At 41.6% G+C, this 14,791-nt stretch overlaps 1 protein-coding gene across 1 annotated transcript in view; it reads left to right on the top strand.

Annotated features, from left to right (window-relative positions):
* The window catches only part of PWP1 (PWP1 homolog, endonuclein), a 630,765-nt gene that overhangs the window by 104,854 nt on the left and 511,120 nt on the right, over positions 1 to 14,791 (top strand). Inside the window, exons 4-6 of the mRNA XM_044087585.1 lie at positions 567 to 652; positions 884 to 980; positions 13,338 to 13,448. Coding sequence (XP_043943520.1) covers positions 567 to 652; positions 884 to 980; positions 13,338 to 13,448 — 294 coding nt within the window. The remainder of the gene's footprint in view (positions 1 to 566; positions 653 to 883; positions 981 to 13,337; positions 13,449 to 14,791) is intronic.

The following is a 14,791-nucleotide window of genomic DNA, read 5'->3' as shown; positions in this document are numbered from 1 at the left end:
GGATTGTATCTTTCAGTTAGTCTTATAAGTTTTTGACGATTCAGAAGGGTAATTTTGGAACTATAACTGGCTAAATAAGTATATTCAGTTTGCTACCACCATGAACCATAACAGAGCAGAATGCATAGAAAATGGCTGTTTTTTTATTGTTATTTGGGGGGGGGGGGTTGTCCTCCAAAAACTGCACTGAGAAAGGGGTGGACTGTAAATATATATGAATAGTTTTGTGAAGCCTGCAGATCTGAGTTATCACCCTGTTTTGTAAATCTTGCCAGAGAAAATATGTTTGCAGAGCTTTCATGCACTCTTGCTTTTATTTGATTTACTAGTAGGTATATATTTTGTTAATCAAATACCAGTACTGTATCATTCATGGTCTTTTTTATTGAGTGGTAGTGGTAAAAAAAAAGGGTTGTTTACAGCTGTGTTTAACGCAAAGCAGCTCTTAAACATTTTTTCTTGTTACAGTAGTGACCAAAATAGTAGTAGTATATATTCTAGTGCTAATGCAAAATAGATTTTTAGCCTGTTGATATTTCAATGATTTGTATTTTGATTATGTATAGCTACTGTAAACTATGGGGACACGCTGGCTGGCCTTGCTGTCTATGGTACAAATGAAGAAGATCCATACATCACCATTAAGGATACTGTAAGTATCAGTCTTTTATATCTGCCTGAATTTTTAATCTCTTCTGGTCTGCTGATTTGGCTTTAGTGAACACAGTGCACCTTCATCCTTGTGTTGAAATTCCCCTTTGTTTTTGTGTGTATTTTCTTCAACTGTAGCATTGCCAGCCTGTAAAACGTATTGTGAATAAAATAAGCTTGCACCATTGAAAATTGAAAAGTAACTTTTTCTTTTTCTTTGTTAATTTACAAGGATCAGTATGACCGTGAAGATTTCTTAATTAAACCATCGGACAACCTGGTTGTTGCTGGAAGGGTAGAGAAGGACTGCTGCAGCTTGGAGATGCACAGTGAGTTCTGCTGGTGTGTTTCAAGTGTTCTTAGATTTCATGACTTTTCTAGTAGACCTCCAGCGTTGTGTCTGGTTTGCATTGTTTCAGTGGTAACCCTGGATGGTATTGACAGGTGGAGAGAGAAAACTTCAGAATGGAAGAAATGTCTTTATCTTTGAGAAAACTAAGTTACTTGTGTTGGTGGTGAAATTCAAGGGTGAGCAAGGCAGAATATACCAGGATCACTAGGAGAGCAAAAAGTGCAGAAAAAGGTGACATTGTTTGAGGGATAGGTGAATGTTAACTGCATTTGTTAGCAGGATAGGAGCACAGTAGTCATGAACAAATTTGAAATGTGTAAATGTCATTTTGGTAACACTTACTGCTTCTGACCTTTTTTTAAATGACTGCCTCAAAAATAGAGGGTGCTGTATTTTTGCAGCATGTTGCTTTTTGTGTGATATGTTAGACCTTTTTCTGCTTTAACAGTGATTTTTTTTTTTTTTTTTTATGTGGAAGAAAAACAGTTGCAGATCACTCTGGGGGGTGCATTTGCATCACCATTTGCCATATAGCTTGCCTGTTAATACACTGGCTCATACTTGGAAAAGGCCAGTTATCCTGTGCCTGCAGGGGAAAAGGTGCTAGATGATAGTATGCAGGGAGATGAAAAGTTCACCTAGAAACGGACAGCTAGTAAATGGTAGAATGGTGCGTACTATCTTTCTGTCTGTTACCTCTGTTGTGTGATTTCATATCATTTGTGGGACATCAGCTAGAGTGTCTTTCAGTGGCCTGAAATTTGTGATATCCTACCCTATTTTTTCAACAGATATATTGTCTAGTTCTTTGCAAAATGTATTAGTATTGCACATATGGAAATTGTGGCTACTGCTTACACTGTATGTAGCTTTGATTAACAAAATGTTTGTATTGCAGCCAGGACCTCAGTATTGTCATACAGAGTAGTACCACACCTTGCTTTTCATTTCAATCCTCTTTGAGACGGTGCCTTGATTGCAGATGCACTGCTAGTAAGATATCTCTGTATACATTCTTCAGTTACAGGGAAGCAGGCTATTGTATTATACAAATTGAGTTGAGATTGACCATGAACAAAGTAGGCCTCTTTTTACTGAAAGACCTAGCAGGGCTGTGGGTTATGCGAGGCTTTATGGATCTACTTCCTTGGCTGCACCTCTAAAATAGTGCACCTCACTGTGAGTAAATCTTAGCATCACCTGCATTCAAATGTAGGTAGTGGCTGTAACATTTCTCTTTCAGAACACTGTAAATGGCCATTGTAGTTTTACATCACATGAGCAGAAGTATTTGTCCATGTAATTTCTGAGCTTGTATTTTCAGTTCGTTTGATATGAAATAAAATGCATCTTGGACTGTTCCCTTTCATGTTGGTCAGTCCTCTACTCTGTGTAACGTGGACCTTAGGCCATTTTCAGTCCATGCCCCCCCCCCTCACCACTTGTTATTAGGCTCATACATAACTATGACTGTGTGTGTGTGTGTGTGTGTGTGTGTGTGTGTGTGTGTGTGTGTGTGTGTGTGTGTGTGTGTGTGTGTGTGTGTGTGTGTTTATGTATATGTACTAGTTGTGCATGTTTCCAGCTATGCTTATGTGTCACTGCCAACTCTGTGAACAGTTGCCACCATCTACTGAATCGGCTAGGTAGTTAATGGCGGTAAATTACAACCCTTTCTTGCATGTTCTTCACATGCACATATACTAGGAACAGTTTTAGTATTGCCCATTTACTTATAAGACTTTGAGAGGTGTGACAAAACTGAATTAACCAAAGAAAGCTCAAACCTTATCGAGAATGTGATTGTGTGTGTGTGTGTGTGTGTGTGTGTGTGTGTGTGTGTGTGTGTGTGTGTGTGTGCGCGCGCGCGCGTGTGCATGGGATGAAATGGTGCTTCAGGTGTTTACCTCCTAGACACAAGGGTATAATCCTTATATCTGTAAGGGAAATTGGCTAGGCTTAAAATGGACCTCAAGGGCAGCCAACCTAGTACTTGTTTATGAACCTGCGTGTAAGTAGGCTTCATGTTCAGGTATTTCTGAAGCTTGCATTTTGAAAGGGCTTAGCAAAAACTAAAGTCTCTAACTGCTGGGATTAGGCTGCTCTAACTGTTATGAGTTACATATAAAGTTCCATAATACTAGTAAATTAATTTCCACCAAACTACGAAGTCAGCAGATCTAAATAATCATTTCTGTCTCATTTTTGATAAAACAGAAAATAATTAGAGAGAGAGGCTTTCGTATAACAGTAGTTTTACAGCAGGAACATTCTGCCCATCATCCCTGCTCTTCTCTGTGACCAGCTGTCTGACCTGTTTGTCCAGTAAACAATTAGATAAGCATCTCAGCCTTTGATGAAGAAGGTCCAAAGCTACTTGAATTTGATGCCTAGAATCTAGAATTGTTACAAAGACCAGTCCGTGGGAAGAATCTCCCACACACCCAAGCCAGCAGTGCTGTGTACACAAAGATGCATTGAAATTAGAGAAGTTAAAAGTAATTGGAAAAGCAAGCCTGCAGAGTTCCATCCAGCTTTAGCAGTAAACAAACCTCTGGTAGTACAGAGCTATCTCTGCAGCACAGGCTAATTATGACATCAGTACATCTAAAAGAAGCAATAGTTAGGGAGTGATGCTTAATAAAATCATGGTATCCTGTATGTCAGGACAACTAAGCAAGTTGCTGCAGCAGTTTAATGCGCATTGGAACATGCCCACTAGCATTAGGCAGTCATATGTGGGTTTCTGCACAAGACATTCACAAATGTAATGTTTCTGAGAGTAGCTGATTAGTCTGTTCTAGGAGCAAATGAAAATAAATGCCAAATGGGCTTTCATGAATCCTTTTTGTTGTATAAACTAAAAGCACTCTAATTTTTCTGCACCTTGCATTATCTTTGCACCTGACCAACCCACTGCGCTGCATAGTAACCCCCCCCCCCATTTTTCCTCTACAAATACTCAATATAGCAGTTGAGTGTTGTTTCACCTGTGTAGCTGGTGGGCATCTACCAGCTGCAGTCTTATTGTCCTCATTCATTGTAAACAAATCTGTGCTTGACTCTAGTTTGTGCTGCATCAGTTCATTTGCCCACCTGACTGACTTTCAGACAAATAACCCATTACCCACAAGTTGTGTTTATTATACAAAACCTCACTCTGATAAAATGATCTTCCTGAAGTTTTCTGAAGTACTGTCCTGTGTGACTCGCTCTGTTACCCCTGTAGTTGGCAGTGGATTTTGAACTGAACTGTGGACTGAATTTGTTACACCCCACTTTTTGGTACCTCATATTACTTTTATAACCCTATTTCTGTGGGTTCCAGACTATACATGAGTGGCGAGAGCACACACCAGTAAACTGATAGAACTAGCCTTGTTTTCAGTAACACCAACCTCATTTCTTGCCAGTCACTGAAAGCTTTTTAAAAGCTGACATTTGTATTTCTCTCAGGAGCCTTGTCCAAGTACTTGGCTTTCTCCAGTGACGGACCCCAGTGCATGGCAAGACGTGGTACTGTACTGGGGTCAAAAGCCTTATTCTGTTTGATTATAGTGAGTAACCTGTATGCGTCCACAATAAATAATGCCATAATACTTGCAGTAAAGAGCATAGAGCAGCATATTAGCTTTGGCCAGCTAAGAACTTGGTTATATTCAACTGGACGTATAAGAGAAATTAAGTACCTTTATCTGCACTTTTAAAAAAAAAAAAAAATACAGTATTTAATTTGATTTAAACTGTGTTGAAGGAATATTGAACTCAAGTTGCAGTTATTCTGCTCTTTAGTAACTTGAACTGAAGCTAGTGTGTTATTTGCTAGTAATTACAGGTGTGGGGGTAGCCACATTCTTTGATTTCCTGTCCTTGCCTTTTTAAGTGGTGCATTGTGAAATTTTTATTGCTTAAAAACCTCAGCTTTGGCCAGCTAAGAACTTGGTTATATTCAACTGGACATATAAGAGAAATTAAGTACCTTTATCTGCACTTTTTTTAAAAAAAATACAGTATTTAATTTGATTTAAACTGTGTTGAAGGAATATTGAACTCAAGTTGCAGGTATTCTGCTCTTCAGTTATTCCCACCCACCCTCCCTGTTTTTGTTTTGGTTTTGGTGTTACTCTTAGTGGCCTTGAAACTGCCCGCCCCTCAGCCTGCCTCTGGGCCCATCTCATTTGCTTACTCAACTGAGTGCAGTGAGATCATATTCTGATTTCAGGCACTCCTACTGTGTACAAAGAGAGCATCTGGGAAACGGACAAAAAAAATTAAGCTTATTTCCTGCCTTTCCTGTTAAGTGGTATAGACTATTTGTAAGCTTCTGAGCCCCCAAGCCCTTCGGTGTTTGAGGGAAGCCTTCTAGCTTGTTTTTTTTTTTCTTATAACTAGCCAGTTTTCTAGTTTCAGCATTCAAATCTGTTTCTTTGATCTCAGCACTTGTTCAGATAAAAAAAAAAAAAAAATTTATCTGCTTTTACTGTACTTGTGTTTCTACCTACTTCATTTTACTTTTGCATCATCTTAAAAATACTCAGTTGTATTTATTACTGCTTGGTGTAGCTCATTCTAAGCCTTTTGGTTTAAACACTTGGGCTTCGGACCAGTTGTTTTGCACTGAGAGGGTTTGTGGTCTGCACTGTTGTGGCAGAACAGGTAGCTTACATCCTTCTAGGTTGGGAACTGCTGATTGAGGGCTCAGTGTCTGTTATTCTAAAAGTGTATTAATTCTGGTTTAAGCACTTGGGCTTTCAGGCCAGTTATTTTACATTAAGAGGGTTCGTGGTCTGCACTCTTGTGGGAGGAGAGGCTGGACTCTGCCCTTCTGAGCTGGGAAATTCTGGTTAAAGGCTTATAGTGCATGCATATCTGAACTGCTTCTCACCGAAGTTGGTGCGCCTTGTTTGCTGTGGCATAGACTGGATTCGGGCCTGTTGGATCTAGCTTTGTTTGTGTAACTTGAGCACTAATCCAGACATTCTCTAAAGTATTCAATTGTATTTATTACTGCTTGGTTGTAACTTGATTAAAGTGTAGCTATCATTCTAAGTCTTTTGGATTAAGCACTTGGGCTTCAGACCAGTTGTTTTACATTAGGAAGGTTTGTGGCAATCACTGTGGTGGCAGGACAGGTAGCTTTCATCCTTCTAAGTTGGGAACTGCTGATTGAGAGCCCAGTGTCCAAGGGTATTAGTTCTGGTTTAGGCACAGTTATTTTACATTAAGAAGGTTCGTGGTCTGCACTCTTGTGGGAGAAGAGGCTGGACTCTGCCCTTCTGAGCTGGGAATTTCTGGTTAAAGGTTTATAGTGCCTGAATATTCTGTATCTTACTGAAATTGGTACGCCTTGTTTGCTCTAGCATAGACTAGATCCAGGCCTGCTGAATCTAGCTTTGTTTATATGCTTGTTGTTTGTTTGCTTGTTATTTCCCTGGAAGCTAATTCCACCTAATACGCGGCTTCTCAGTGCTTCTGTGGATCACTAGTGATATCTGCATTGCTTACTGTACTAGTTCCTTGTTTCACTTGAAAGAAAGTTACTGTTTGTCGTTTTTGCATTTAGTTACTTGTAACACATTGCACTCAAGTTACCTGGCACTTGCTCACTATAGCAATTATATAAGTCAGCACTAAAAATTAAAAGCACTACACCCTCACTCCCCACTGGCCCTTGTTTTCAATTATTAAGGAATTCCCAATATTATTCTAGCATGTCCAAAGGTCAGTTGTCAATCTCCTCTCCGGTCCAGCTGGTGAATCTGGGAATCTTGAGGCAATGTTATAACTACCTCATGTACACAGACAACCCTCTCCTCCTCCCACATAACACAAATACTTGCGAGAGATGCAGCTATTTAGCCAAACTGGAGGCTGAGCTCTCTCAACTCAGGACTGGCAAGACCAGACAGGAGGAGAAGGCAACTACACACACCACAAAACCAGCCTCACATAATGCTACCACACCACTGAATCAAACACATAAACACACAAAGACATACTCGGAGTAAAAATTTACCTAAACAGCAGAGGCCTCCAAAGCAGACACCCAAACAACTGCTACCTCAAGACACCCCACAAGCAACACATAAACCACAAAAGTAGTGTGCAAAGCAGTCACAGCCCTTAAGGCCAAATACAACACCAAACATACTTGTCATAGGTGACTTCATAGACAGACACACTAACGTCCCACTCACCAGGCTGAACAAGGAGAGGGTCACCGTAAGCTGCCTATCGGGCGCTAGAATCCGCCACATAACACAAGCACTCTGGTCACTCCACGGCAAGTACAAATATGACACAGTCATTGTCCATGCTGGTGTGAACGACCTGAGACGTACCTCCCTGGACTACATGAAAAGAGACATAGAGGAGCTCTCTGATTATGTAGCCCAGGCAGGTATGACCCTGACCCTGAGCAGTATCCTTCCTTCACCAAGAATGATGCCACAATATAGAGACAAGATGATCATATTTAACAATTGGCTTAATGTCTGGTGTCATTCAAAGGGGATCCAGTGTCTGTCTGCCTGGGATGACATGCTTGACAAGCCACGCTGCTTCGCAAGGGACGGCTTGCACCTGTCACCCCTGGGATTCCGGATATTGGCTAAGGCTCTTGCCACCCCCATAGGGCCTTTTTTAGGCAAGGCTCAAATTCTAAACCTACCACCCTAGAAAACGAAAATGGGAAGAAACTGAGGGTAATGCTGCTCAATGCCAGAAGTCTAAATCTCAAAATGCACGCACTCAAGGCCCTTCTCAGTATGGAGAACATCGATGTCTGTGCTGTAACTGAAACCTGGTTCAAGGCTCCTGAGAGCACCCTGGCACTATTAGGTTTTACCTCATATCATGCGTTCCGGCCCCAAAACCCGGACCACACCACAAAAGGAGGGGTGTATCCATATTCATAAAGTATACCCACACCTCCAGGTTGGTGGCAACGCAGAAGCTCGGAAACCATCCAGGTGCAACTAACCATAGGCAAAACTGCTCTACAAATTGTAGCATGCTACAGGCCACCCTCTCAAACTCAGGAACCCCACACAGCCTTCCTGAAGACACTGGAGGGTATAAATGTATCTCCAAACACCATCATATTGGGTGACTTCAACTACCCGAATATAGACTGGGAACATTACTCAAGCCCTAACTTTCTAGCCCAACGGTTCCTGGAGTTCATAAATTCAAATGCCATGGAACAGCTAGTCACTGTTCCCACGAGAGGAGAAAATATACTAGATCTCATTATCACAAACATGGGGACAAAATGCTCCACACCGGAAGTATATCCCTCATTGGTGAGATCTGATCATAAACTAATCTCACTGGAAATCCACATCCCGCCCCCCCCCCAACAAAAAAACCACAGTGAAGAACTTCTAAAGCAAACTTCACACTACTCAAGACTGGTGTGGTATCCTTCAAGGCCCCTGAGCCAGTGGAAACCACAACCCAAGCTGCGAAGCCCATACAAATGCCTTCTATGAACACCTCCAGGACTGCATGGATCAGGCAATCCCAAATAAAACCAAGACTCTTTCCACAAAGGGCAAACGTCCAGTCTGGTGGACCCCAGCCATTAACAAACTTTACAATAAGAGGAGAAAGCTATTACATGATAGAACAAAATCCATAAAAGGGAAGTCACCCTGATCATTATTAGTAAAAAAATACGAGCACTCATAAAATCAACTAAGGCCAATTTTGAGAGAACAATTGCCATGGATTCAAAGGACAATCATAAGGCCTTTTTCAGCTATGTTAGGAACCTGGGTGGAAACTCCCAGATATGCTCAGAATTAGTCCAAAATGATACAAAAATCACTGCACCCACAGACATTGCCAACATACTGGCAGACAGGTTCAGTGCAAACTTCACCCCCCTCCCCTAAAGGAGAGATAACTATCCCAGCAGAGTGTAGCCTCCCAGACATCTCAAATGCGCAGGTGAAAGCTGCTCTCTCTAAAGCTAAAAACACAGCATCAATGGGACTGGATGGTGTCCTCGGCTGTGTGCTACACGAGCTAAATGAGGAATTAAACCCGCACATAAGGCAGCTGTTTAATCTCAGCCTTACCACAGGATACGTGCCCAAGGAGTGGCGTCACGGCAACTGTGGTCCCACTCCACAAAGGCGGTGCCTCACGGACCCTGGTAATTACCGCCCCATAAGCTTAACAAGTCTAGTCTGCAAAGCTATGGAGAGGATCATAATGGAGCTCATAAACAAAGATATAGGGGACTTGCAGACATTGGACCCGACCCAGTTTGGCTTCGTCAAGGGCAGATCATGCCTTTTGAACTTGGTCGACTTCTTCGAAACAGTCACCAAGGCCATTGATGAGGGAAAGGCAGTCCATACAGCCTACCTTGACCTTGCAAAGGCCTTCGACACAATACCCCACTCGGGTATTGTAGAAAAACTTACCAGCTTAAATGTAAACCCATATGTCACAAGATGGGTTGCAAACTGGCTTAAGGACAGAACCCACAGGGTTAGAGTTGCTGGCGCTATGTCAGACTCCAAGCCGGTCACAAGTGGTGTCCCACAGGGCTCGGTCCTTGGCCCCCTATTGTTCGGCATCTACTTCTCAGAAGTACAGGCCAACATGGGAGGACTTTGGCTGACAAAGTTTGCAGACGACTGCAAACTGGGTGCCATAGTGGAAAGTGCATCGGACACGGATATCCTTCAGAAGGGACTCAGGAAACAGATAGCTGGTGCCAGAGCCATGGCCTGAAGTTAAACGCCAAAAAATGTATAGTCATACCCTTCGGGAAAAACAAGGTAACCCCAAGCTACCATATAGGTGGCAATCCACTAAGCACAGAAGAGGTTATCGGGGACCTGGGGACCCAGGTTGACAGTGGCCTTTCTTTTGACACTCACGTTGCTAAAGTGGTTAGAAAGACCTTCTACATTGCCCACCTGATCATGAAGGGATTCACATCCAGATCTAGTGAGGTCATTGTTCCCCTGTACTCTTCACTTATCAGACCAATGATCGAGTACAATGCCCCATTCGGGATGTATCTCACCCGACATCTGCAGCAATTGGAGAGACCCCAAAAGTTCCTCACCAAAAGGATAAAGGGACTCCAAAATCTGTCATATGCTGCCAGATTGAAGAAACTCCAGCTCTATTCAGTTGCATACCCTCTGCTCGGAGGTGACATGTGCCTGACATACAAGGCCATGTCCAACCCGGAATTAATGGACATGCTCCACCTCAAAAAATCCAAATCCACCAAAACCACTAGAGCAAGCGACTTAAACCTTAGCACAGATATAAATAGGACGTGCTGGAGGGATAGATTTATCACTCAGAGACTCCCTATGCTGTGGAATAAAATCCCGATCCATGTGAGGCAGAGCACCTCGCTGGCTCTGTTCAAGAGAAATCTTGATCTGTGGATGGGAGATCGTAGGTTTATCCCGGGAATCATCTCTGTGTCACTGCTGGACAGAGGCACAACAAACTAATGGGCACAGTATTTTTTCATATAAGGGGTGGCGTAAGCCACAAAAATTTGGGCTAGGCTTATAAATGCCTTAGGGCAGATAGCCTAGTATAAACCTATGAACCTATTAAATGCTTTGCTAAGAATTGTGCCGTGCAACAGTGAGAGAATTAACTGTTTAGGCAGGCAGTTACCATCCCTTAGATCACTCTAAAAATCTTATTCCACTTATTTGACTAAAGGAAGCATCTACTCTTTGAGAGTATGTTGCTTAGTCCCACTGGTATGACCAGTGGAACAGTAATTCACTGACCATGTGGAATATGAGCAAGCTGATAATGGTACTCGCCCTAGTTTAGTAAGTTTTGATGTCTGCCCAAAAGAGAACAGCAATGACTCTTGGGGAGAAAATTAGCTTGTACTTCTTAGTGGTGCTAGCAGAAGTATCAAAGCACACACTCTCTTGGAAGTTTGCATCTCTTTCAGTAACAGTGTGCGGCACATTACTGCTTTAAATGGCTGCCCCCCCCAGCCATATCCCAGGTTGAATTGCAGTGCTAAGAGGTGTAATGACATAGCTAGAAATGGCACCCCCCTCCCCAAAACAGTGACATGGCTGAGCTATTTCCAGTGGGTGCAGCTGATGTACTCTGTCCCTTTATTACATATGTTGTTGACTGTTATTTCATGGTTATGACAGCTGGGCAGCAGGTCATCTGAAAGTTGGACCTGCCCTATTCATGACTGCAGAAGTCCATAGGTATAAGCTGAGCTGCTCCTCTCCCAAAACACAGAGGCAAAAGCAAAGTTAAAAGCTGGACTGAAGAACACTGGGACCCCTACTCAAGAGGTGGGCTCTGTCTGTGGGAGTGCAGGGGAATACATAGCACTCCATGCACAGACGTCTGAGGTTTACTGGTTGGTCACAACATGCATTGGCACTTCAATGCATTAAACAGCACACATAACAGCCAGCCCCTTTACAGGACTGTCTGCTATTAATGTCTCTGGAATATTTTTGTTGCTATTTCCTGAACATCATTGCAGATTTCTGTCCTTAAATGTGTATTTTTCATCTGTACGTCACAGTCCTATAGAATTTTGTGGAGCTTGTATCTAGTTGGCTTAAAGGCATTTCTTGAGTGCTTTGATTCTAGATTTTGCAAGTGGATCTTCAACCATCCACATCTAAGTCTTGTTCTTAACTCTGTAGAGCTCCTCTGTCTCTAACTGCAAAGACTATAATTATAATTTTGATATTGACTGTGATAAAATCTTTGTGTCAGGCTATCTCTTAGACTTCTGAAAAAGTGTCATCTTGTACACTAAGACTTGTCCCCTTACTACAGTTGTACTTTGACAACCAGCTTTAGCATTCCAGTCACTTCTAGTGACTGCAATTTTTGTTGGCCTTTGTGACCAGAAGGTGCTGCAGATTCTCATAAAACCTGTATTCTACCCCCTGTTCAGCATCTGCAGTTAGTGTAAAAAAATGTATCACGGTATCATTGAATGAAATTGAGTCTAATTGAGATTGTATCATTTTTGCATTGTAACCCAGTACCAGTTTTAACACCCTTTATTCACAGCAAGTACTAATCAATTCTTTGCAAGATTCTTGTCCATTTTAGAAAATCCTAGATTACCTGATATAAAATGACTCATTTCAGTCCATTTTAGTTCAGCAGTCCCAAGATGTTTTGTTCTTATCTTGTTCTTCAACACATCAGGTTTACCTTCGTTCATAGTTGCTCTTGTTTTTTCATTGCATTAATTTCCATATGTGCTCTTTATTTATCAGTACTACTGTCTAGGTTAGAAATTCAGTGATATCCTTTGTTTGTAGATGGAAAGACGATGTCACCTAAAATACGATAGGACCAGAAACACTGGAAACTAACAACATTGAGTTATTACTGTGGCCCTTGTAGTTTTGTTGTCCATTGTTTCTGGTTGTCGTTCTTATAAATGGCTTTTGAGGAAGTGGGTAATGGGATGAAGACAGCAGGAAGTTGTTTTATTTGTGCTTTTTGAACTCGTGATGCAGTTCATCTGTACTGCCTCCTGCATGGAGCAGGAGCAGTTTTTCACTCTTGCAGTGTTTGGCCTTTCACCTTGGTTGCAATGATAATATAGATGCATAGGTTCATATCTATATACTAGGTGAAAGACCACCATGGGTTTTATAAGCCTAGCCATGCAGTCCAACCTAGTTGTGTGTCTGTATATCATGGGCTTTTATTAGAAGGGGGTATGTTCATGTCTTTCTAGAGGTTTGGGGCAGGGGGTAAATGTGGGCATTACTGCCTGCCTGTGTCTAACATTGACCTGAGAACCAGATTTATAATTTAGTTAAGGAATGTGTGTGTGTGTGGTTTGTGTATGTGCTTTGTGGAGGGAGGTCTGCAGCAGAAACTTTTTTTCCTGACATGTTCTGTCTTTTAGAATATATCTTTTGCTTCTGTTTTCAGTATGCCGATTTCATTATCGGTGGATGAGACAATGGCAGTATTTTTATAAGCGTCAGTACAAAATAGATTGACACTGTACATTGTGGCAAATATTGATTTCACTGCTTTCCTACAGTGTGGTTGTGGGTAATAATAATAAAAAAAAAAAAGTGGAGTTTTGTCAAAGATTTTTCCTTTGGTAATGGCAGGAGTGTGAGTTCACAAGCATACAGTGTCCCCCACCTCATAAGCACCCCATTAACTTACTGCTGTTGTCCTGAAAATAGGAACATTTTTGTATGCCCTCTTGATGAGGTTTTTGTAATATTTGCTTTTCGTATTGCAAATTGTTGGAAAATGTGAAATAATATAACTTGCATTTTATATTGTGCTTTCTCTCTTTTTTTGTTCATAGTTTATAATCAGGAAGAAGAATCATTTTATGTACATCATGATGTTGTCCTCCCTGCTTACCCACTGTGTTTGGAGTGGCTGAACTTTGACCCAAATCCAGAAGAGGGCCCAGGTAATTGAAGCTACTGCAGTTCATTTGAAATTTAGCATGTACTTGTGGTAGGTGTTTGATCTTTATATTGATCAGTGCTGCAGTAGCCGTACCTAATATGGGTTATATCCTGACAAGGATGTAACAGCTGGTTAGCTTCCAAATCTTCAGGGCACCTTCCTCCATACCCAAACTGTCAAGCAGCTCAATATGAGATGACTAAAAGAAAAGTTTGGTCTTGAAGCCCTTCAGAGGAAAAAAAAAACAGAAGGGAGATGGAGGCAGGGAGTGGCTACTGCAGCAGTGATCATTGGAACATCAATGGTCAGTTTAATTTACTCTTGGAAGAACATAGTACAGTTATGTATCATGAGAATCATAGATGTCATGAGACCCAAAATCCTGAATAATTCCCTCACAGTTACCAGAGGCTGAGTGGAAAACTTTAGAAATGTAAACGAAAATCTATTTTTCATGTGGGTGAAAAGCTCTTTAAACTGAGGTGGTCGACATCCCAGGAGCACAATCCTGTGTGAGGTAGTCTAAGATTTTTGAATGTTCTCTTGAAATTGCAGCTTGTGCAAGAGATCTCTCACTCGAGACAGAGATTCCTGACATTTTGAAAGACTCTGTAAAGATAAGCAAGTTGTCTAAATATGGAAAAATGTGGATACCCTATAGTCTGCAATGAGCTGTAATAGAAACATGACACTTTCTGAACACACTTGGTGCAGTGAGTAGGCAGAAAACTGATGATGTCATCCAGATGCATACAACCTCAAGAAACACCCAATATCTGGATAAATAGGAATGTAATGATAAGCATCTTTTAAGTTTGATGTTACTAGAAAACTTGAAAGAGGAAGAAGACGCAGTAGGTTGTGAGTTGATATTTTGAATTTGGGCACGATCACAAACAGGTTTAGAAAAGAAAGATCCAAAACTGGTCTCCAGGCATTTTCTATGGGAGTAGGAACAGCCTTGAATAAACCCCCTTCCCTATCCGGAAAGGAGGAACTCGTTTCATCACTCCTCAGGCCAGCATGTGATGAAGAACCGGTGAAAACAAGAGTCGGAACTGCAGGACTCAGAATGACCCTGTGGATAGGAGGAATGTCCTCCTACTGCCATCAGTAACCCTGATGAATGATTTTTCAAAAACAGTTTATCCGAAACATTCTGTTGCCAGAGAAAAACGGAGATTCAAATTGCTTGGAAGAAAAACAGGGCCAGGGTGGGATGAGGTCACACGGTCTCTTGAATAGTTGTTCAGACTTGGAGTATCCTTAGTTCTGGTAGTTCCAGACTTTTTTGGAATCTTTTTTCCACTTCCTAAACATATTTTTACCTGAATTCTGTTGAGA

The sequence above is a fragment of the Protopterus annectens genome, chromosome 11.part0 (assembly GCF_019279795.1).
Source record: "Protopterus annectens isolate FY-2018-M chromosome 11.part0, PAN1.0, whole genome shotgun sequence".
Classification (NCBI taxonomy): Eukaryota; Metazoa; Chordata; order Ceratodontiformes; family Protopteridae; genus Protopterus; species Protopterus annectens.
The sequence above is the reverse complement of the archived record's forward strand: the minus strand, read 5'-3'. Positions and strand labels throughout refer to the sequence as shown.